At 36.4% G+C, this 23,911-nt stretch overlaps 1 protein-coding gene across 1 annotated transcript in view; it reads left to right on the top strand.

Annotated features, from left to right (window-relative positions):
• Positions 1-9,017: 9,017 nt before the first annotated feature.
• The window catches only part of ST8SIA4 (ST8 alpha-N-acetyl-neuraminide alpha-2,8-sialyltransferase 4), a 102,001-nt gene continuing 87,107 nt past the window's right edge, over positions 9,018-23,911 (top strand). The window contains 3 exon segments of the mRNA XM_003899957.5: positions 9,018-10,450; positions 10,452-10,735; positions 17,831-17,962. Coding sequence (XP_003900006.2) covers positions 10,337-10,450; positions 10,452-10,735; positions 17,831-17,962 — 530 coding nt within the window. The 5' untranslated portion in view covers positions 9,018-10,336.

Raw genomic sequence — 23,911 nt, 5'->3', positions numbered from 1 at the left:
ACAAAAATAAAAATTTTAAATTTATTAAAATTCACATTAATAAAAATAAGAATACTCTGCAATCCTGAGTTACTAAAAAGTATGATTTCTTTGCCTTTTGGTTTTAATAACACATGATTAAATAAAGTAGTAGTCTCATCACTTAATATCACTCCTGAGGCTTTGAGGAGAGATCTCTCCTACTTCAGCACGAACTTACAAAGTGAAGGCTGCTTTTCTTTGTCATGTCATCTAAGTCATGGCCAGGAATAGGAAAGGTATGTTTTTGGTTCTCCATTACATATACAAAACATCTTTTCATGTCCTTTGGAGATTATACCACCAGTTGTATTTTTCTCTACTACTCCTCATGCTGTCATCTACAGATAACCTGTTCTTCCCCAGTAATTAAAGTCATGCACAGCTCATGTAATCCATACTTATTATTATTCTTAGTGAGTTAAATAATTGTATTGATGAGCTCTTCAAAACCTTAGTCTCTCTCCATCTTTTTACTCCTTCACATCTAGCAAAATCTGGTTTCACCTTGATTTAGTCTTCTGTTCCCATGGAAACACTCCTGTACATCAGTGACTTATTTTCCCCTAGAAATCCAAGTTGTAACCATCTCGCTTTCTCAGTATTACTAAATATCTCCCATCTTTTCAGCTCAGCTTCCCTGGTAGTACCTCAAAATTGAGACTTCATCCCAAGGAGCTTTAGATTTTATCTTTTTGCATGATTCCCTTTCTGTTTTCACTCTCTTTGTTACTGTCTTATATTTATTTGGTGGTTCATATTTATTCTCACGAGTTTTTAAGCACTTACAACTCTTGTTTTCTCTTCACCACTTGAACTCAAGTACATACATTTTCTGTGTCTAAACTCCATACAACTGAACTTAACTGAAAATAGTCATATAACCGTATTGACAGGACTCTCTTTAAATTCATCACTGCCTAAAAATAATATTATGTGTCCTAAATCAGTATGCTGTTTTAGAATTTGGTATAATTATTTCAGAAATTTGCTTTCAATAAATCTATCCCTATATACTATTCTATCTTTCTTAATTTATTGTGCTCAATATGATGGCTTCCATTGTATTCTTTATTTCCTGACATTTCTGCCTAGACAATTTCCACTTCCTGATCTTTGCACTTTCTATTCTTTCAGACTATAAGGCTCTTTCCCCAATCTGTTCAGAGCTAGCTCTTATTCTGGAGGTCTCAATTCAAATGTCACCTCCTCGGAAAGCCCTTGGATGGAAATCCTATTCAAAGAAAAGCTCCTTTATTACTCTCGGTTACATTGCCCTGTTGGTTCCCTCATTGCACTAATCACAATAATTACCTCCATTTTTTCCCTTTTATTATACCTTTCTACATCTAAAAATTATAGCCCTCAAGAGGAGGATGTTTTTCTGTTTTGTGTTCTGCTATATCCTTCGTGTCTAGTATAATGCCTGGCAAAGAGCATGTACACAGGAAAGATTTGTTGATTAATGAATGAATGAATACCAAATGCAGATCACTTGCTAACACTAATTCAGTTTTTTATATGTAAAGAGAGCAGGTAAACATACATGATTTCCAAAGTCTTCTTTGGGGTTTTAGTCTCATCTTTAACCCCTTGACCACAGATTGTGAATATATATGCCACCTGATTAGGTGGGTAGTTGAATCAACTGTTAGTTTGAAGTGTCTGTTTGGCCTAGTTCTACCATTTGTCATAGAGATTTCCAGATATAAGGCTATTTTTGATGCTTCCTATAGGTGACTACATCTTCAAAGAGATCTCAGCATGCATAAACAAGAATCATCGGCCGGGTGTGTTGGCTCAAGCCTGTAATCCCAGCACTTTGGGAGGCCAAGGAGGGGGAATCATGAGGTCAGGAGATCGAGACCATCCTGGCTAATACGGTGAAATTCCATCTCTACTAAAAGTACAAAAAAAATTAGCCAGGCGTGGTGGTGGGCGCCTGTAGTCCTAGCTATTCAGGAGGCCGAGGCAGGAGAATGGCTGAACCCACGAAATGGAGCTTGCAGTGAGCCAAGATTGCACTACTGCACTCCAGCCTGGGCGACAGAGCAAGACACCATAATAAAAAAAAAAATCAATTCTCCAAACCTCTCTGCTCACCTTAGTAGATATATAGCAGCTGTTTGTAATATTAGCTACACACCACATATTCAAAATCTCTATAGGTTCTAGGTTAGTGTTCACAAGAATTTTACACGTTAAAAAAGTTACAATAATCAATTCATTCCTGAGAACTCACTTTAAATTTATTCATCTGCCAAAAACATAATTGGAAAAATCCACTCTGTTACCTTCTTCATGTTCCCATGTAAGACATGGAGTCACAAAGCAAATAGCTTTACATGTAGGTCATACAAAAGTTATTAAAATTCCTGATAGTTTAGATCTTTTGGTAGAGTTTAATACGTATTTCTTTGTTATTGATGGGATTACAATCAGACAGCAACTAACATAAGCTGTCACAATTTGCATAAACTTTGATATTCGTAAGCATAATGTGCTTAAACACAATATCTATGCTATCCTTAGATATTGACATGAAGTTTTCTGGTGAAATGTAGGCAATTATAATTGTGGAAATACAGAGAGAGATCAACTATTTATAATATGTTGGGTAGGCACAGGTCAGATGTGAATAAGACTCATTATTTTTCTTGTATTCCCACAGGCTCCCTCCAATAAGTGTCTATTGATTCATTCTCCCAGAGCAACTTTCTCCTGCTGACTGATAAGGCATCTCTAGAGTTGGCATCAAACTCTAGTTCATATGAGTTTTATTTAGTTATTTCCTCAACTATTCACTTTACAAATGCTAAGATTATTAACATTTTAATCTATTAAGCAGGTCAGTTATGAAATTTGTGTATCATAGTAGAAGTATTCACTTTAAGGATTGCAAACTCAGATTCATGCAGGGTCCAAGTAAATCAAATCACTGAATAAAATTTTTGGAATAAACAAAAATTTAAGATAAAGTAAGCTGACACAACTGTTACTCAACTCCATCTAATTGTTACTCTGAGAGTAGGTAAGTCTGGCATTAACAAATTGTATGATATTTCTGAAAAGCAATTTGAAGTACTGGCATCGTGTGTGTGTGTGTGTGTGTGTGTGTGTGTGTGTTTTATTTCAGCCCAATTTACAAAGAAACAAAAGTCTTCTGCAGGTTATATCCATCACTCAGTCTACAGTTATTAATGATTTCAGTATTGTTATTTTTATAACATTCAAACAATAAATACTAAAAGAATATTTAAAATGTCATTTCCTTTACAAAATTCAATGTACATAGAACTGCTCCGTGCAATAATGTGTACTTTGATGCAATATTTTTCCGTAATACTCACTGTTTTTATTAGAACTATAAAAGCTGTTATGTAGATGTGTAGATCTCAAAAGACATAGACTTACACAAATAAAGTTTTAGCCTTGCATAATATGTACCATTATTTCTTCTTTTGCTTTTAATATGAAGGGTTAAAAATAGAATAAAAGGAAGACGAGTTACTCTAATGAAAAAATTAAGTGGGAGATTGGATTGGACAATATGAGAGAGGAAAGATCCTATGACAGGTGAAATAAGTTGGCTAAACCAGATACAAGTGAGAACTTTTAAAAAGCCCAAAAATATGAAGAAATTACAACTCCAAACAATAAATTTCCTAGAGATAGTGACATAGAAGATTGCCTAGTAAATGACCACTTTTCAATAGGAGAGCAGGTTGGAGGGATATTTTGTTTACTGATTACTCTGTTCCTACCAGACAGTTCCTCTTATCACATTTGATCAGAAAAACACAGCAGAAAGAAAACAAAGAAAAGACAATATATTGCTAGATGTTAAAATAGGACATCTGTGATTTCCCAAAACATGTATGGGGTAGTCTATTTGTTTGTTTACAACATTTTAGGGGTCTATACAGTAGAAAATAAAACAATGCTAACCTGGACTATATAACTAAAGGAGATAACTGTAGATAAACAATTAAAATGTGGATTGTGAGCAATTGAAGTACTTATTACAAATTGAGTCTGTTTGATCAACAGTAGTTAAAAGATTTCTTTCAAAGGACATTCGAAATGGATATTACAAATTGAAGACTATTTGACTAATGGTACCCAAGAATTGCCTCTTGCAAGGACATTCATGTTTAAAGAGAGATCAGAGTGCTAAATGCAAAGGATAATGCTATAAGTTACACAGGTCAAACAATGAGGAGGAATTGATAAGGACAATGATGGAAGTTTTCTGTTCTTTCAGAAATTATACTAGGTTCATGATTTTGTCTTTTACCTAATGTCAAGGTCATCTTTCTGTTGTAAGCTTATTATATCTGGTTATTATGGATGAAAAAAATGTAACAGAAGAATGTAAGTGAATACACATACAGAAAAATATTAATATTTTATAGGAATTCATATAGATAAAAATTAATTTAGAAACAAATACTTAAACTAGATGTTTTGTCTGGAAAAAATGAAAGAGAAATAATTGCTCAATGGTTAACAGCAGTTTTCTCATTTATATGCTTTTCCTCATTCATAGGTAAAAACTAAGCATGAATAATCCTCACTGTATCATATAATCACAAATAAAAATTTCAACTTTTTAATTTTTTGTGTCAACTTAGCTAGGCCATGGTGCTTGGATATGTGGTCAAACACCAGTCCAGATGTTACTGTGAAAGTATTTTTTAAATAAAATTAACTTTAAATCAGTTAAAACTATCAGTAAAGTAGATTGACCGCCATAATGTGGGTGGGCCTAAATCAATCAGTTGATGGTCTTAGTTAAAAACAGATTGATGTACCCTGAATAAGAGGAAATTCTGCCTCTAGACTGTCTTCAGACATGAAGATAGCTCTTCCCTAGATCTCCAGCCTGTCAGCCTTCTCTGCAGGTTTTGGAATTGCCAGCCCACACACCATGAGGTCTATTCCTTAAAATAAATCTCATTTTCACTATCCATGCAAATATTATTGGTTTTTTTTCTCTGAAAAAAAAAAAAAAACAAAACTCTGAAGTATACACTATTTAACATTTCCATTATCAAAAAATAAATATATATATATATATACCATGAGTTCCTGCAAAGGGCAATTGGAATTTGAAATGAAACACAGTGTCAGTTACATTAACTCGCCAAACAATAAAATATTCAGGTATAAAACTAATTAAATATGTTAAGATCCATGTGAGGAAAGGTAAAAAAAAATCTAATGAAATAAATTAAAGAACAGCTAAATAAACGGAGAGATAGCCCATACTCACAGCTAGAAATATTCAAACTGTCAAGATATCATTCCTTCCCAACATGATACGTGATTCAGTGAAAGCTCAATGAAAATCCCAATAAGATTTTCTTGGATAACAACAAACTCATTCCAAAGATTATACAGAGAGACAAAAGACCCAGAATAGCTAACACAATATTAAAGGAAAACAATAAAGTTGGAAGACTGATGCTACCCTATTTCAAGAGTTACTATAAAGCTTCAGCAGTCAAGAGAGTGTGATATTGGTGAAAGAATAGACAAATAGATCAATGGAACAGAATAGAAAGTCCAGAGTAGATCACCCAATATATTTAACCTTTGTTTCTTTGACAAAGAAGCAAAGACAATACAATGGAGAGAAGACAGCTTTTTCAACAAATGGTGCTGAAACAATTAGACATTGACATGATAAAAAATAATAATCTAGACACAAACTTTGCATGATTCACAAAACAACTCAAAACAGATTATAGACCTAAACAGAAAATGATAAAATGCCTAAAAGATAACATATCTGAAAAATCTAGTTTATCTTAGGTTTAGATTTTAAATAAACATCAAAGGAATCATCAATAAAATAAAAATTAATATGTTGGACTTCATTAAAACTAAAACCCTCTGCTCTGTGAAAGAAACTGTCAAGAGAATGAAAAGACAAGCCACAAACTGAGAGAAAATATTTTCAAAAAAGAGATGTAATAAAGAACTGTTATTCACAATATAGAAAGAACTCTTAAAACTCAATAGTAAGAAAATGAACAACCTGATTAAAAACCTGAGCAAAAGTTCTGAACACACAACTTACCAAAGAAGATAAACATGTGCACATTGCTCAACATCATATAATATTAGGAAATTGCAAATTAAGACAACGGTAACATAGGTAAGATACAACTACTACACGTTTAATATAATGGTCAAACTCTAAACCAATACAGCAGCAAATGTTGGCAAGGATATGAAGCAACAAGGACTCTCATTCATTGCTGATGGGAATGCAAAATGGTGCAGCCACCTTGGAAGCCACTTGGGCAGTGTCTTACAAAACTAGACATATTCTTACCATATAATCCAACAATCTTATTTCTTTCTATATACCCAAATGGGTTGAAAGTTTTGCATCTACACAGAAAACTGTACAAATATGTTTACAGCAGCCTTATTCATAATTGCCCAAACTTGAAAGCAATAAAGATGTCCTTCAGTAAGTGAATGGATAAACTTTGGTATATCCATACAGTGAATTTTATTTAGTGCTAAAATAAAATGAACTTTCAAGCCATGAAAAAAAAATCTGTTTTTTAAGCCATGAAAAAAAATGGAGCATATTACTAAGTCAAAGAATCCAATCAGAAAAAGCTACATACTGTATGATTCCAACTGTATGACACTTGAAAAGGCAAAACTATGGAGACAGTAAAAATATTAGGGAAGTCAGAGCCTGGGGTGAGGGGCAGTGAGAAAGAAGCATGAATAATCAGATCCCAGCGGATTTTGAGGGCAGTGACACTAATTTGTATTATACTATAATGGTGAATATATGTTCAGTATATATTTGGCAAAACCCATAAAGTGTACACCAAGGATGAATCCTAATATGAACCATGTACTGTAGGTGCTAATATATATACATGTAGGTTCATTGAATGTAAAAAAAATGTACTGCTCTGATGAGGAATGTTGATAGGGAGGCTGTGAGTATGGGGAGAAGGTAGAGTTACATGGGAACTCTCTGTATTTTCTGTTCAATTTTGTTATACACCTTAATGTTTTTTTTTTTTTTTAAAGTCTATTAAAAATGTCACGGGTCATTAAAAACTCCACCATGAGACTGCAAGTATCTATTCATTTCTTGCCAACTAGATTTGAGAATACAGCCACCAATGAAAATATGAATTTACATTAAGTCAAAGGATAAAGTAGAATTTTAAAACCAGCTGCCATTACTCACATTATTTATTTATAGGCTATTGTATAATTGCAGAATTGTGCTGAATAAAGACAGATATATTCTCTTTATTGAAGAACTTACAATCCAAAGATCAAATGAAAATTTAGAAACAACCTTATTTGCTCAGGAACATCAAACTAAGCATTCTAATAGAAGAAGTTAATTCCAAAAGACTTTTTATGTGGACAAGATTTTTTTATCCCATATTTATAATTCTTGCAACTACTTACATATTGAGAAAAACCATACTGTTCTCACTTTGGTCTAAGTGTTGGCCTGTATGGCTTCTTTTCAATTGGTAAATTATAATGGCTCTGTATTTAATCAGTCTAACAATATTAAACAAATGGCATTCAATTACACTCCAAACACTAAATTGCTTTAATTTGGGAAGAAGAATTCCTGGAGTCTCGCTGAACAGTTATCAGTCATTCAGAATTGCTCACTGTAATATAAAAAGTTCTGTGCTTAAAAAATTCAGAAACAGCAGCATTATACAGTTGGAGAGCTCACTTATTCTTCTTCTGGGCATTTACATTTGTCTTATGTGTTCCTATAACTAGTTCTTGGTTGCTTTAGTTTCCCTCTTTTCTTTTTCTGTTTGGGCTAGGTAAGCAGTTTCCCCTAATGTAATTTAAAGCTTAATACATAAATTAAACTCACTTTCCTCTTGAAGATTTTCTGTGGCTTTCTCATTAGAGTAGACAGCTCCACACTCTGGAGCCATAGAATATTATGAGCACACCGAAACTTTTGGACCAGCACTCTCCCTTACCACTTTCCCTTCTAACAGTACTGAGCCACTTCAAAGTTGCCCCAAAGCACCAGCGTTTTATTCCTCTCTGCAGTTGCGCATACTCCTTTTTCCACTTGCAATGTTCTATCCTCCCTCTGCTTGGCTTAATCCCTTGTCAGTTTTGAAAACGGGTCTGTGTGTTCCCTTCACCGGGAAACTCATCTTCGGGGCTTCAAAAGGCTTAAACACTCCATGTACTTCAACCCAGGAGCTTACTCAGATAAAATGATGTTTCTGATTCATGGTGCCATACTGTAAATTATTATTTTAAAAGATGTCCCCCTTTGAGTGAGTAGGATTTGTGTCTGACTAGATGCTACGTTTTGTTCATCTTTGTACTCCCATCCCCTCACACATTGCCTGCCCTATAACAATTGCCTAAGAAATAATTAGTTTAATGAAATGATACTTATTACTCTATCCCTGACAGAGAGTGGTGTTTTACTTATAATCTAAAATATAGTTGTCTACTGTTTACAAATCAAAGTTTATCCTTGATAAATTAGCATCCTCACCACGCATCCCTATCCCACCCGACCCCTGCCCTCAGCCCCCGAACTCTTTTAACTTGAATAAGAAGCTGTTTTATTCCGGCAGTTTTTGCCAGAATAAAAGTGAGTCTAACAGAAGTCAGTCCAACGGAAATGCATTAATGCAGGCTGGATTTGCCTAGACATCAATAAACTCGAAATGCTCCCTGCGGGGCACTTGTAGTGTCAATAAAGGTTCGTAATTACTTGCTCCTTGGAGCATTTTTATACCCGACCCCGTTCGCTGTGCTGCGAGGAGGAAACTCAAGATCTCACAAGTTCTTAACTTCCTAAACTCTAGAGGAAGTATGGTAAACACTGGAGGGAACTTCAGGTTTTTAAGCAAAGATGCTGGTAGTTTTCGTTGCTATTTTAAGCTGTCAGGCGACAAGCAACTCAGAATTCCCCTTCTTACTTCCGGCGGGAGGGAAGATTGGAATTGGGCCTCATCATTTCTGAGCATGAAAGACCGCTGAAGCTACTGTTCAACCTGAAGGAACAAGGAATTCAACTGGAGAGAAACTCTGGCGACCAGGGAGCTGGGGACGGGCGCATATAGATGAGGGAAATCCTGGTTCCAATACCTTGTCTCATGCTAGAGGTGCCTCCCGACCTACCAGACCACATTAAAGACCGGGACCAAGGCGTGGTACTAACAGAGTAGCAAGCATCTCTTCCACTGACGTCAAGGACCAAAGGATGGAGGAGAGGTACTCAGAGCGAGCGCTTGAACACAGAACTCTTGAAAAGTGTCCCTGCCACCCAATACAAGTACGAAAAATGGTAGGACGGAGGAGAGGTGACAATCAGAGGCTGCATATGTATGTATATATAATTGAGACTTTTGGAGAGGACTTTGTTCTTCCCCCCCCCCCCCCCCCACTTTTCTTTCCTTTCCTTCTTTCTTTCCTTCGTTTCTTGGTATCCGAATGTGTGTGGGTGTATTTGCGTTTAAAAGAGAGGTCCGTGGTAGCTGCTTTTTTTTTCAGAACCCTGTTTCTCTGCAATGAAGTTTAAGCGGGACTGGAGTTTCCTTGACTTCTGCGTGAGGAGTTTCCAAATGAGAATTAAAGGGAGGAGCATAAATATCCATGAAGTTCCTAATGACACCTCTATCATCACTTGTTTCCTTCAGAATGCTGAGCCAGGGTCGTCGTCCACCACCCATGCAGAGTGGGCTGATCGCCTAACAGGTTCATGCGTGTCTTTCCAGATTGAGCTGTTGGTGGAATAATAAAAGTCTTCTTCCTTCCAACGCCATCCCCACCCCGGCACCCCGTTTCACTCCACCTCGGAGGGCTTGTTTTTGCGTGTGAGGGTGTGTGTTTAGCAAAAGCGATTGAAAGAAGGTACTCCTCTTGCAATCCACCCCTAGCTCTACCCGAAGCATTCCTCGGGCGGGACGCTTTTGTAATCTGTCCCCAGGCGAGGTGCCCTCTCACCTAGATGCGGATAGACTATCTTGGAGCCCCCAGGTCCAGAGAGCTGATGCTTTGATGTCCCAGGAGAGTGTGTGTGGCTCTGTGTGTACGTGTGTGTGCGTATGTATGTATGTATATGTGTATGTGCGTGAGCTCGCAGGCGCGTAGCACTGTGAGCTTCCTCTCCCGGCACAGAGCAGGCAGAGCCGAGGACGTTACTCTCCAAGCAGCCTCCGCCCCCTTAGCCCGGTGATTGGCTTTGCGCAGCGTTTATCTCCTAGCAAGAGGGAAGGGCCAGTGACGCCCCCGAACCCAGCTGCAGAAGCTGCCGCCACCTCCAATGCACAAGGTGTCTCATCTGAAAAGAAACCTGAGCCCCAGGGAGGAGGCGCTGAGCGACCCTGGCAGAGCTGGCGCGAACGGGGCGAGAGGTCGCTGGGCAGCGCTCGAGGACAAGAGGGAGCTCGGCCACAGAAGACCCCAGCGATCTGATCCTGGGATCCCGGCTCCAAGCTCTCCTCTCATTTTACAGATTTCAACCCCGCGACTATCTCCCCAAAACGGAGTCTTTATATCAAGAGAAGGTGCCGGAGCTGGGGCAACCAGGACTTTCCCGGGCACCCAAGATGCGCTCCATTAGGAAGAGGTGGACGATCTGCACAATAAGTCTGCTCCTGATCTTTTATAAGACAAAAGAAATAGCAAGAACTGAGGAGCACCAGGAGACGCAACTCATCGGGTAAATGCAAAGCTTCATTTCAGGATATGACAAAAAGTCAAGCCATAAATGAAATGTGAATATAGAAGGTAGAGTGGTGGTTAGGATAGCATGTGTGTGTGTTTGAGCTTGCGTGTGGTTAGTGTCATGAATTAAATAACAAAGGCTGTTGTTGAGATGTGCGTGCTTCTCTAAGCTGTTCCCAGTATGAGTTCAACTTGCTCTGTGCGGTTGTGGTGACAGTTGTGTTGGCCCTGGGTGCTCTCACGCCAAAGGAGAAGTCACTGCAGAAGTGTCAACAAAGAACGTGTGCCCTTGTCCTTTTAATCTGTGGACAGAGAGAGATGTCTTTATTCTCCAAACGGTTGCCTGTTTTATCTGTCCTATCACCTAAGGAGATACTGGAGATAGATGGTTTCTTGAAGGGCTGAAGGTAAAGCTTAGAAAGCAGGAAATAGGTATACTCTGTTTCTCTATTTTTTTTTCTTTTTGACGTTGGATAGATTAATGTATTACAATTTGCGTTAGAAACTCCAGTACCACTAAGGATACTTCCTTATTTGTTCTTCTATGGGTAAAACGCATGGGCGTCATGGTTACAGTTTTAGAAAGAAACTGGGTACTGTAGCTTCACAGAGACTATATTTCTGCTATTTTTTTTTTAGTTTGTCTAGATGAGTTCAGACTCTCCCCCGCCCCATTAACTTCTCTAAATATCACACTTCCTTCCACCCGCTGGCCTCTGTGTCTTTGAAGTTTACCCAGGAGGTGGTGCAACTTTGTGTTGCTGACATAGCCTGGAAGCCTTTTTCTGAGGATGTGAACCTGATTGTCAACTCTATTCAAAGTCCTGTTTCGGAAGTCCTCCCTGTTCCGGTTTGGAGGCATCCTCTATCAGAAACTACACACCAGCAGAGATGCCTGCCCAGTTTATATTTTTATCTGACATTGATTAAAACAAAGAAAACAGTCCTTGCGCGTGTGTGTCTGTGTGTGTGTGTGTGTGTGTGTGTGTGTGTGTGTGTGTGTGTGATGGGACTGCTAACACACACACATGCTCTTAAACTTCCTGCACTCCATTTCTTGATATTCCTGCTCCCTAGGTAATAAGCATTTATTTAAGTGAGAAAGATGCAGGTTTATCCTTACAGAAGGACTTGCTATTCTGTAGAAAACCAGGATAACAGTAGCACAGTCAATGAGGACTGGAAGAGAATGAAAAAGCTAGCAAGGAAGGGACTGGAATGGTCGTTATGCATCAACGAATCTAAACATGTTCTATTCTGAGGGGGTAAAAGAGACCGGTATGAGATCGTTTACACAAGACTGGGTGGCTTGAATATCCAATCTGGCTCAATTGTTAGAAAAGCAGGACTTTGGGCAGGGGCGTGGGCATCCCTTGCAGACCTGTGCTTGCCAGACAGACAAAGGGGTCTTTAGAAAGGTGATGAATGGGCGCGTGGGGCTCCGATGAGAGGCAGAGGCTAGAGCGTGAGGGTCGAGGCTCTTTGTTCCCTCCCGGGCGGTGGGCTAGGAAGATAAGCCTGATCTCAGACAAAGCGGCCAAGGCTCACTAGGGCTCCGAGGGTTCGGGCCCTTGGCTCGGACCCTGGAGAGCAGAAGTGGGCGGGGCGAGTGAGGAGAGGGTCGCCAGATACTGCCGAGGTGTCAGTCTCCGAGCCTCCCTAAACCGTGGCCAGGAAAAGGAGCGCGCCTCGAATCCCTGCGGGGGGAGTGGAGCCGGGACACTCCACATTGCACGGGTGTCATTTCTCCTGTGGCCTTTCCTGGACGTCGCCGGCTGGTGGAAGCAGCCCTAGGCGTTAAGGCAGAGGAGGCGGGCACAGGCGCGGCAGTTGAGCTAGCCGGGCTGGGCTTTTGCCCGCATCCTTTTCAAGCTGAGGCAGTTTCCTCCCAGCTTGGTTGAGAAGGCGTTGGGGCAGGCGCTTGAGTTAACCAAACAGGAAGAGAGGCGCGCACCGGGGCTATCCCCCTGCTCCCAGAGCCCTGGCGGCGAGGGAGAAAGAATGAGTGAGAAGACAGGGGCAAGCCTTTATTTCAGGACTCAGGCCCCTTTCGTCCCTCAGTTGGCAAGTGGCTCCTCCTTCTTAATTAAAACCCGCAATGGCAGTCTGGTGGGGCCAGGCAGAGGGCTGACCGCCAACATCGCGCTTACACCCGTGCCCTGTAGCGTCCTGGCTGCTTTGGCTCTTCCTGAGAGACCGAGACTGTGGATGGAGTTGGAGCTCCAGGAACAATGCGAGGACATCTAGGCTCCCTGAGCACTGTTTCCTTTTTCTCCAGGATGAAAGGTTCAGTGGAAAAGCTTGTGACTCGAGCTCGTTATTTCGTTTCAACTCCCAAATAGCGCTTCTGGTAGAGGAGTTGACTCATGAAACGATCTAATCATCTCATTGACTCTCTTTCTACCCAAGCCACGTGGAGAGGCCAGTTTTGAGTAAACTGGAATGGAGGTTCGACTCCAGATCCCGGTCCAGTATTCAAGTGAGGCAACCAAGGCAGTCTCTGGCCTTTGGGGGGCACTGCGAGCCTTGTGGCTTGGCAGCAGTTTCAAAGAAGGGCCTTCCGTAGTCCTTGAATCTTGCGTCACCACCCCAGATTCATATTTAGCTTTTCTGCTACCATTTTTGCCATACACAGGCAGTGCCTTTATCCTTTCGACCCTTCCCCCCCAACTGAAGGTCCCATCTACAGTTACTATAGTCCCATCATTCCACGCAGACGGAAAAATAGAGAACCAGCACAACCTTCTCACCAACCATCCACACTCTCGTATCTCCAAAGGAATACCTGTAGCATGTTTTTTTTGTTTTGTTTTGTTTTTTAAATATATATATATAAGGAATTGTTCCAGCATAGGTCAAGTAATGATTATTGAACATCTAAAATTCATGTTTCCTTCCATGAAAGCCTATTAGTTAATAAAGTTTAAGTCAAAGAGCAGTGAAGGCATTAAGTGGTGTGTTCTTGAGTAACTTTTCTTTCTTAATAGACCTCACAGTTGGCTTATGACTTAACTAGCTCTTTGTGCTCTTTTGGGTATGACTGGAAATGTGTTAATGTAAGGCTCCCACAGGTAAAATATGTAAGCATCCTCATTTAATGAGATAATATATTTGAAAGTGTAACATAGACTTTAATGTGCTATAAATATTTGTTTTGTTAGTCTTTAAATCTTGCTACACACTTGCTACACACTACTTTTCTGGTTGACTACAAATGAGACTAACTTACTTTTCTTATTATCCAGAAATCTCCCTTATAATTTGAGTATGTACTTTAGGTTGTATTACTAAGTAATCAACAATATTAGTTCTGAAACCTATGATAAAATTGAAAGTGGAAATAAGTATTTTTACTTAGAGTATTACCATTGACAGCAAAGTTAGTTCCAGTTTGTTCTAGGTTGAAACACAACCTCGTGAAATCTAGAATTTGCACTTTACTTCACATTTCACATTTCACAATTCTAATAAAACTCATAAGCAATAAATTAAGGTAGAACCTATCATCTTTATTTTTAGTTGTTTGACACTTAGGTAATGAAAATACAAAATGGCCTGCTGTGTGTGTTCAGGCTTAGTTTCATGCAAATTCTTTTCTTAAAATTTTTATATTAAAGAGGAAGTTTAACCTAGTCCAAAGGGAACAAATACATTCAAAAGCCAAGTCATGAAGAGTTTCAGTGGGGTGGAATACGGGGCTTTTGAGACCTAATGCCATGAAGTGAAATTAATCATATGTCTTACGTACTGCAAATCTATTAGAGTAACTTGTGGTGAAGCCTGGAAATATTTGTAGATACTAGGTTGCCTAAAAAGTGATTAATTCCTGCCACTGGTATCACATGGATGATTATCTTAGTGAATTTTTCTTTGCTCCATGTAAACAGGGATCCTTTGTATTATATTGATTTGTGCAGAGTGATTTCTTTGATGTGTTTTGCTCTTTTCCTTGTAAAAGTACGTATTGAATCTTCTTGTAGATGATCCTATGCAATAAATGTTTTCAGTGCAGCTGTTCAAAAGTCATGTCTGATCTGGAATGAGAAATAAGTAGAGGGGTGGCAACATCCTTCGAGCTTCGCATTCATGGGAAGGAAGAGCCTTTTCTGAGACAGAATGCTACCAAGGTCATGAGTGAAACATCCCATGGGACCCATTTAACTTTATACAGAGGAATTTACTCTAGAGCTTCAGATTGTACTAAGTGGCCTTCTCCCACACTGAGTATAAGAAGTGTGACTAGTTGCAGATATTTTCATTCAAAATTCTTTCCAGTGATAAAAGTCTGAAATTTGGCTTATCACCAGCTCAATGAAAGAAATTCAAACAGCAGAGTAAGATGGTAGCATTTTATTCATAGAACACTGATTTAAACTTTTTAAATCTTGGATATTCTGAAAAGGTTTGAAACAACTGAAAACATCATAGCAAACATTCTGCCATGTAAAAATGTATCTGTATTTACATGTCAATGAAGCAATCATCTATAGATTATCTATTTAATTAATTACTTAGTTTTTAGAGACAGGGACTTGTGATGTTACTCAGACTTGTCTCTAACTCCTAGGATCAAGTAATCCCCTCACCTCAGCCTCCTGAGTAGGCACTGCCCACCATACCCTGATTTTCCACACATTTTAAAGAGTGCAAGTCCATGTATATTTTTATTTCTCCTATGAAAGTTTATTGGTGGTGAAAATAATTATTATAATGATATCAATCTGTGGTTAGAAAAAGATGACATTGATACATCAATTAATAAGGTGATGATTAGAAATATTTCTTATCCCCAGAAATAGTGATAGTTTGTACCTGAAACCATGTAGTCATATTTCCCAAAATGTGAATGTTAGCTTCTGTGTATAGCCACATTTTTATTCATAAGTAGTTATTATCATTAGAAATATAATATAAAAATTGACTTCTAGGCCGATGGTCAGTAAAGCACATCCCGTGTTTCCTGGCATCCTAAATGCCCCCTGTAAAGCAATAATTATTTGCCATGCACAGGCATGCAAATGTATCATTTTCATCAGTAGGATAGTTTAAGATATTAATTTTTATAGAATTCTGAATTTCACAGGGAGTAGCAGCCTATGATGCTTTGAACTGCTTCAAATTTAAACTACATGTTTAAAAAAGAATGCAAACCAAAATACCAAACTATAAGGCTTCAATTACAGAACTCATCCAATAACTGTTACACAGGCAATGTTTCCATTGATACTAGGAGAGGATTGCGTAAAACAACAACAACAACAACAACAACAACAAAAACAAAACAAAACAAAACAAAAACACAGATTTAGACTTTGTTATGGAGCAAATAGTCATGTTACTTTTTAACTATATTTTGACATTCTAAGAAGTAAAAGGTGATGTAAAGAAATAAATACAAATATTCAAAGGGCTATGGTTACTATTGGTATCCCATAAGAAGTAGCTTTTTGATTTTCTGAGTCTGGGTTTACATTTATAAAGTACAAGAAAATGGTCCATTGAATAATGAATTTATTCAGTTATAAATGTTCTAATGGCATGCATACTATTATAGGTATCTGCCAGCATCATCACTCCCACCACCATCTCAGCTAGTATCATGCCCCATGATATACTAGCTTGACACTACTGGTTGCAGAGAGGCAGTCCTTTTTTTTTTTTTTTTTTAATGTAAGAGAAAATGCCAGTAACAATGGCTACTGAATGAGTTTTCTGTCTACTATAATCTCTGTCTCTCCACCAACTGTCAGGGAAGTGACTCATTGTTGAGATGTTTTGAAATCGATGCAATTTTTGAAAAATTACTTTTGCATGCAGAGCCTTGCTTGATCCTCACAAAGCCATGGTCTATTAGATAAAGTTATTGTAATTTTCAAGGTAAGGTAAGACCACTATGGCTTAGAAAGAGAGTAGAGTCCAGGAACTCAAGCAAGTCATAGAGTCACAAAGATGCCCAGATCACCTGATAGTCCAAGTTATTCTTGCTTCAAAACAGAAGCCCCTTCTATTATGCATATATGCCTTCTGTAAAAATGAAATTACAGTCTTAGGAATCACAATTATACAGATGGAGGAGCACTGACAAAACATTCTGTCTCTGTTGTCTAAACAGAGCTAGTGAGTGACTAGTAGGAAACAGAGCTTATTTGTTTTATCATATTTTAATTGCCAAATAATAATTGTATATATTTATGGGATACAATGTGAAGTTTCTATACAAGTATACACTGTGTAATGATAAGATCAGGCTAATTAGCATATCCATCACCTCAAAAGCATGTCATTTATTTGTGGTGTGAACATTTAAAATCTCCTGCAGCTACATAAAAATATACAATACAATACTATTAACTATAGTCACTGTGTTGTGCAACAGAACTTATTCCTCCTGTCTAACTGTGAAATTTTGTACCTGTTGACCAATTTCTCCCCATTCCCCACTCCTTCTTCCCTATATTCTGTTCTCTACTTCCATGAGTTCCACTGTTTTAGAATCAACATGTGATATTAAAAGGCATTTGTCTCTCTGTTTTAGACTTATTCACTTCCCATAATGTTCTCTAGGTTCATTCATGTTGGCAGAAATGGCAGGATTTTGTTCTTTTTAAGGGCTGACTAGTACTCCATTGGTATATATAACCACATTTTCTTTATCTATTCCTCTGTTAATGGACACATATATTATTTCTACATCTTGGCTATTGTGAAGAATGCTGCAATGAAGTTGGGACTGCAAGCATCTCTTTGACATACTGATTTCAATTCCTTTGGGTATATGCCCAGAGGAGAGATTGCTGAATTATGTAATTCTGTCTTTATATTTGGTGATTATTTTTCTTCAAGTACCATATATATCATTTTTTATTCAGAAATTGTTTAATTTCAAAAATATTACCTGTAGATTCTTGTTCTGAGAGTCATATTCACTTAATCCTCATAACACCTTTCATCATGCTTGCATATTTCCTTCTAACTTGTAGGGGAAAAGGTATCTAAAATTCATCACCAGTATTAATTCAAATTGTGTACTGTGCTATATAGACAAAATGTTTCTTACTTTCACAAAGCTGGCAATTTTGTTTTGTTTCAGAGATGGTGAATTGTCTTTGAGTCGGTCACTTGTCAATAGCTCTGATAAAATCATTCGAAAGGCTGGCTCTTCAATCTTCCAGCACAATGTAGAAGGTTGGAAAATCAATTTCTCTTTGGTCCTAGAGATAAGGTGAGTTTCTTTACTAAGGCATAATAAATTTCACATCATGTCCTCAAATATGTTGGGCTTAGCAAACTTATATTAAACACCTGATTTATGGTTTAAGTATGAATACTTAAATAAAAGAATGAACCAGCTCTATTTAATGTTGCTCACTGAAGAATATGAAATCATAAAACTGAAATCATTACATAGTCAGAGATTTAAGGATGAATATGTGAATTTTGAATATAGTGTCTTTATACGAGTGGAATACAATATTCATCAGAGTACTAATATTTAACATACTTCACTCAATTACTCAGGATGGACATATATTTTAAGAATTATCTTTAACTTCCCTATTGAGTCTTCATTCTGCTTTTGGGTTTTCTCAACTAGTTGAAAATTGAGCCTATTACACTCCTATTGTGCTGACGATTATAAATAAATTAGTCTTATCCTGTGAATGAGTATTTCTGTGTGGGCTCATGTTTTAAAAATTGGATAAAAATCAGAAAATAAGCTTTCTAGATTACTGACTTCTTTGTAAGACTAGTCATTTTAGCTGAAACCCACTCTTGAAATCATACTCCATGCCTACATTTATCCAGTATGTAATTTTCTTCTGATATAAACCTGTTACTAACAGGTAACAGGTAGGGTCACACCTTCTCAATTATGGAGGAAACAGGAAGATTGTTTTTTCTCTATAGTTACATTGCATTACTATATTGGTTGGTACATTTGAATTAAAGCATTTCAGTAAACAAGAACTCACTAAAAGTGTGAAAGAATACATTTGTTATATAATAAAATAATGTCAAAGTCAATGATAGCATTAACACAGATTTTATAGGTGTAGCTTAGTGACTAAGATATAAGGGGCTGATTAATTTTCGTGGGTTTCTAGCTACTCATTTCTTGGATTATACCCACCTTTAGTGTAGATTATAAGAAACTTGAAGGAGGAGTCTACTAGTCTATTACACTTATCTTTAGAGTATGCACAGAAATTTCACACAATGTTTTGGAGCAAAGATAATTACAGCATGTTGAAATTTACTTGAACTTATGTCTGGAAATTTTAAAAATATGGGCATCAGGGAGATGCAGGAATAGTATTACTACTTTGGTTTAAAGGTTTGAAATTGACTGGAAAGGGAAACAGGAATCAAATCATGGCAATGTCAAGTGGTGTATATTTGTTTGCTTTTAGTTTGGTGGGAGCTTTCTATATTCATGTGCCTCCTACAAGAATGAATAGATAAGTAGAATCTGATGATAGAGCTCATAAATCAATGACTTCTGGGTAAAATATGGCCAGCAAGCAAAATTTATTTCCACTGGATAAAGAAAAAAGAAACCTTAAAGCCAAGATTAAAAGCCAGGAGGTTTTTTAATAAAAGTACAGATTTCCATAAACTCTTGAGAAATGGAAAGATTTGAAAACTCTGAATCTGTACTCTTCCTAACATTTAGCTGGTTAAAGCTGACCCTAGCCATGGTCTCTCAAGTTTGACATTTTCATACTTGGAGCTCACATCTTTCATGATACCTATCAAGTGCATTCTTCTCTGTCTCATATCCCCATCCTCATATTTGAATTTAGAAACCCTGTGAGAGATGAGATAATTATGAGGAAAAAGCCACAAGATGTGAGACGATGTGGGGTTACAAACACAGATATATTTTGGTTTAGAATGGTGTGAAGGTTCATGTTTCTTGAAGGTACATTGGAAAAAGAGAGAGATAGGTGATTAAATAGCAAAAATTTGATCTGTAAGCAGAAAAATAACTTTCAAATTGGATGAGTTAGGAAGAAAGGGGCCAAATAAGGCTACAGAGATCTGATAAAGAAACCTGATGGAAGAAAGTAAAATAAAATATTGTAATAGTTTAACTAGCATATCTAGCCATGCTAAATAATGTGTCAGATAACAAAAAATCTATTAAGTAAATTAAATAAGTAATTTGCACTAGTTCAATTATTATATCTGGTAATGCCTTTCCTAATAGCTATATAAACATCAAATACTATAAATATGCATGAGGCTTTATACATTTTGCTATTAATAACATATTCAAGTGGAGGGTAATAAACCTAAGTTGACCCAGAAGATTCATATTACAACTTTACAAACCAATGAGCATTGCATTCAGGTATTTGAGGGTGATCTATTTTCAATTATAATAGCTGAAAATATGAATGAAATGTTAGTACTATATTTGTGTGGTTCTCCTTAACAGATTAAAGAAATAAACAATAAAACAATGAACAAATGTTGAATAATACATACAAGGTTGTCACTTCCTTGAAAGGAAAGGATAATTTGAAAAACCATTATTGTACAATGTACAAAGAGTTCATAAAAATTAGATTTGGCTATAGCAGAAATGACTAGTGAGTATTAATCAGTTTGACACCTGTAATAAAAAATTTAGAATATGAAAGTATCTGACTGTTGGCTTAGCTTTTGCAAATATTTTTAAAAGACATATTGGAAACTAATTATGGACCATTTATTACTATTATTATTATTATTATTTTCTTTCTTCCTCACCTTTCTGGCATTTAAGAATTTCCATATCACTTTGGGTCAGTGATTGGCTGTGGGTAAATTCTAAAAATGTTTTCAAAATTCTACTTTTAAATTTTTGTTTATTTTAATTTATTTTCTATTTTACTTTAAGTTCCAGGATGTGTGCAGAACATGCAGGTTTGTTACATAGGTATATATGTGCCATGGTGGTTTACTGCACCTATCAATCCATCATGTACGTTTTAAACCCTGCATGCATAAAGTATTTGTCCCAATGCTCTCCCTCCCCTTGTCCATTGCCTTACGACAGGCCCAGGTGTGTGATGGTCCCCTCCCTGTGTCCATGTGTTCTCATTGTTCAACTCCCACTTATGAGTGAGAACATAAAGACGTTATTTCCAACCAATTTTTATCTTACGTGATTCAACTATGATTATAAATCTTTCAAATTTAAAAATCTTATTAAACTTATAATACTTTTATTATATTCCTAATTTTGTCCACATATTAAAATGTGAAAATAGTTCCTGAGATATATTTTTTTACATTTGTAGATATGATTTTCATCCCTATTACTAGCCCCTTCATTCCCATATGCCTTATATTATTTTCATAAGCACACCAAGAATTGCTTCCTATGTATTCATCAAACAACTGTACTTCTATGGAGTTGTCTATGAGAGATGGTTCCATGTGTTACTTCATTGTACTTTGAGGATTCAAAATATATGGAGTTTATGCATTCTACAGCTAACTTTGCACTCAAAATAATTATCTTAGTTTTAAGGCTTGATATTATTGATAAAAGTTTGTTCTTTATTATTACAAGCTAAGAAATGACATATTTAAGATCCATTAGATGTTGTGAATAAATCTGTGAACATCGTACGGAGAGATTATACAGTCAGGTCCAATACTTGCAACTTGACTTTTTTTCCATATTTGGATTATTTATTTTCTTTTTTTGTTGTTGTTTTTTATATGTTGACTAGAAACCTCAAACAGTGCAAACATGAATTATAGATGTATAGAAACGTACAAATGTACACATCAGGACAGCTTTATCACATCAAAATTAGGAAACAATATTTCAGCTCTTAGTGTCATGATATATCAATGATCTGAAATACATAAAACTTGCAGGTTAACTAAACATAATTGCAAATTTATAGATGCTTAACTGACAAGAAAAATTTTCTTTTGCATACATAGATGTACTTTACAAAAAGGTATACATACAATGTGTATACCATCTTCCACTGGCTTTGATCAATAAGTTACCAGTAGAGTTAATCTCGGGTCACAAAGCTTATTAGTGGCAGTGTCAAGACTCAAACCCAGACCTCTTGACTGAGGAACCAGGACCTTATAAATATTTTTTTTGTTAATAATATATTTTAGTACCCAAATGTATATTATTAAAATTTATCATTATGGAATAAATGATTCTCTTTGCTCTAAAATAACACAAGATATTTTTCATTCAACATTACCAAATGCTGGGCCAAATATCAAACGGCAGTCTAGGGTGTAAATTAAACTAAAAATGCTCTTCATCAAGTATTGTGGGACAATTTTGCCTTTTCATTTGCTGTGTTTAAGATTTGTTTTTTTTTTTTTTGAGGGTACTAAGATGGCTTTCCCATAACTGCTAGGTCTTAGAAATCCTAAACAAGATACAGTTAAGGTTTTATTTTTTCAGTGCTTTAAGGCAAGTTGCCTTGCAAAAATAATCTTTTGAAATAAACAAATAAACAAAATATGTGTGTTCTCTCTGTTTTTTTGTAGGCATAATGAAACACTTGGCATTTTTTAATTTTACTTTTTATTTTCTTTTAGTGAACTGTGTCAGTACTAACTTAATTTACAGTGATTTTTCTTGTAGTCAGTGTCTAAAGTTTGCAAAAACTGATCCCTAATATATGTATCATAGCCTAATTTGCTTCTCAACTTGTGATACATTCCACCTATAAGATTTGTCACACAGTATTTTCTGATATAGTTAACAATGTCATTTAGATTAACTTTTAGTTGCAACTGTGTGCTTATTATTGCCAAGAAACTTACAGAGAAGAGTGGCACTTGGTGATAGCTTAACTATATTTAACTTTTCACAAGTGAAAACTTGTTACTAAACAATGTTTAGTAAATTCATTTTCTGGGATTCTGCAGTTGCTATTTCAAGTGATAGGTGATGTTGAAAGGGAAGTTCTAGTTGAAAATTCAGTTAAAAATTTCCGTGTAGAACTCTACTTGTTGTCAGTTCAACAGTCCAAACCAACCTCTCAGTTTAAGGCTGATATTGTCCAACAACAAAATAATTTCTATGACTAAGATACTTAGTTTCACTGAAAATGAAACACATTTTCAGATTCCTTCAGTTATCTTTAATGTTAAAATAGTTACTCAATTTAGGTGTTTGCTTATCTTATGAAGCTTCAAAAGTTGCATTATGATCACAAAATGACAGTTAAAGACCTGTGAAGGGTCTTTTTTTGGTTTGTCTGTTTTTTTGAGTCATGCACAGAAAACACAACCCCCTGCTTTGAATATCGGGTAATAACTTGACCATGTACCAGGAAAGCTTGTACTGGTAAAGCATGCATATTAAGCATTAGCTTTTGTTGATTCATGTTTCTCTAGATAGAGCATAGATATTAAAGCCAGTTTTCTTTCTACCTCTCTCATTTCTCAAATAATTTTGTTTGACCTGCAGTTAAACAAAAATTTCTATCAATTGTCTTCTTAGCAAAAGCATATATGTTCTCCTTGGTGACATGGTGTTGTTTCAGTTCAGTGTAAATACAGGAGTTTTCTATGCTTCCAGTGACATTTAGCTAATTATATTTGAATGCATTTTTTTTTCATATTTATAGTCTGAACAACAACTAGACTTAGCAAATTCACAAAGCTTTTAATTCTGCATTACATCTACAGTCTAAAAACTGTTTTCACTAGGAGATAAAAAGCTAACCTTTTCTTACCGTTTCCAGAAATTATTAAGCACTTAAGTCATAATATTATTCACTCATAGTAATTACTTTCAGTCTTTCTTGGACCCTAGAAAAGGAATCTTAACTCAGATAACTTCCCATATGTAGAAGACCTAAAACAGAAACTAAAAGTTTGGTTCGGGAATAAGAAAAAAAAAAAACAAAACAAAAACAAAAACAAAAAACCCAGAGTCACTAAAGTTTACCTCTTTTACTTTTTACTTTGTAAAATAGCGAATTCTGAGTTTTGCCTAAACTTTTTGTGTTTTTATATTTTGATTAGTCTATGTGAGTTGGTAGTCATTTTTGTTTTGAAATCACTTTTACTATTTTTACTGCTTCAATTGAAAAAAATACTGGCGAGCCTATAACAACATTGGAAAAACACGTAATTAAAATCTGCATTTAGTAATTATTTATCTTATTAAGCATTAGTTTCTTCT

This window comes from Papio anubis, chromosome 5 (genome assembly GCF_008728515.1).
Source record: "Papio anubis isolate 15944 chromosome 5, Panubis1.0, whole genome shotgun sequence".
Lineage (NCBI taxonomy): Eukaryota > Metazoa > Chordata > Mammalia > Primates > Cercopithecidae > Papio > Papio anubis.
The sequence above is the reverse complement of the archived record's forward strand: the minus strand, read 5'-3'. Positions and strand labels throughout refer to the sequence as shown.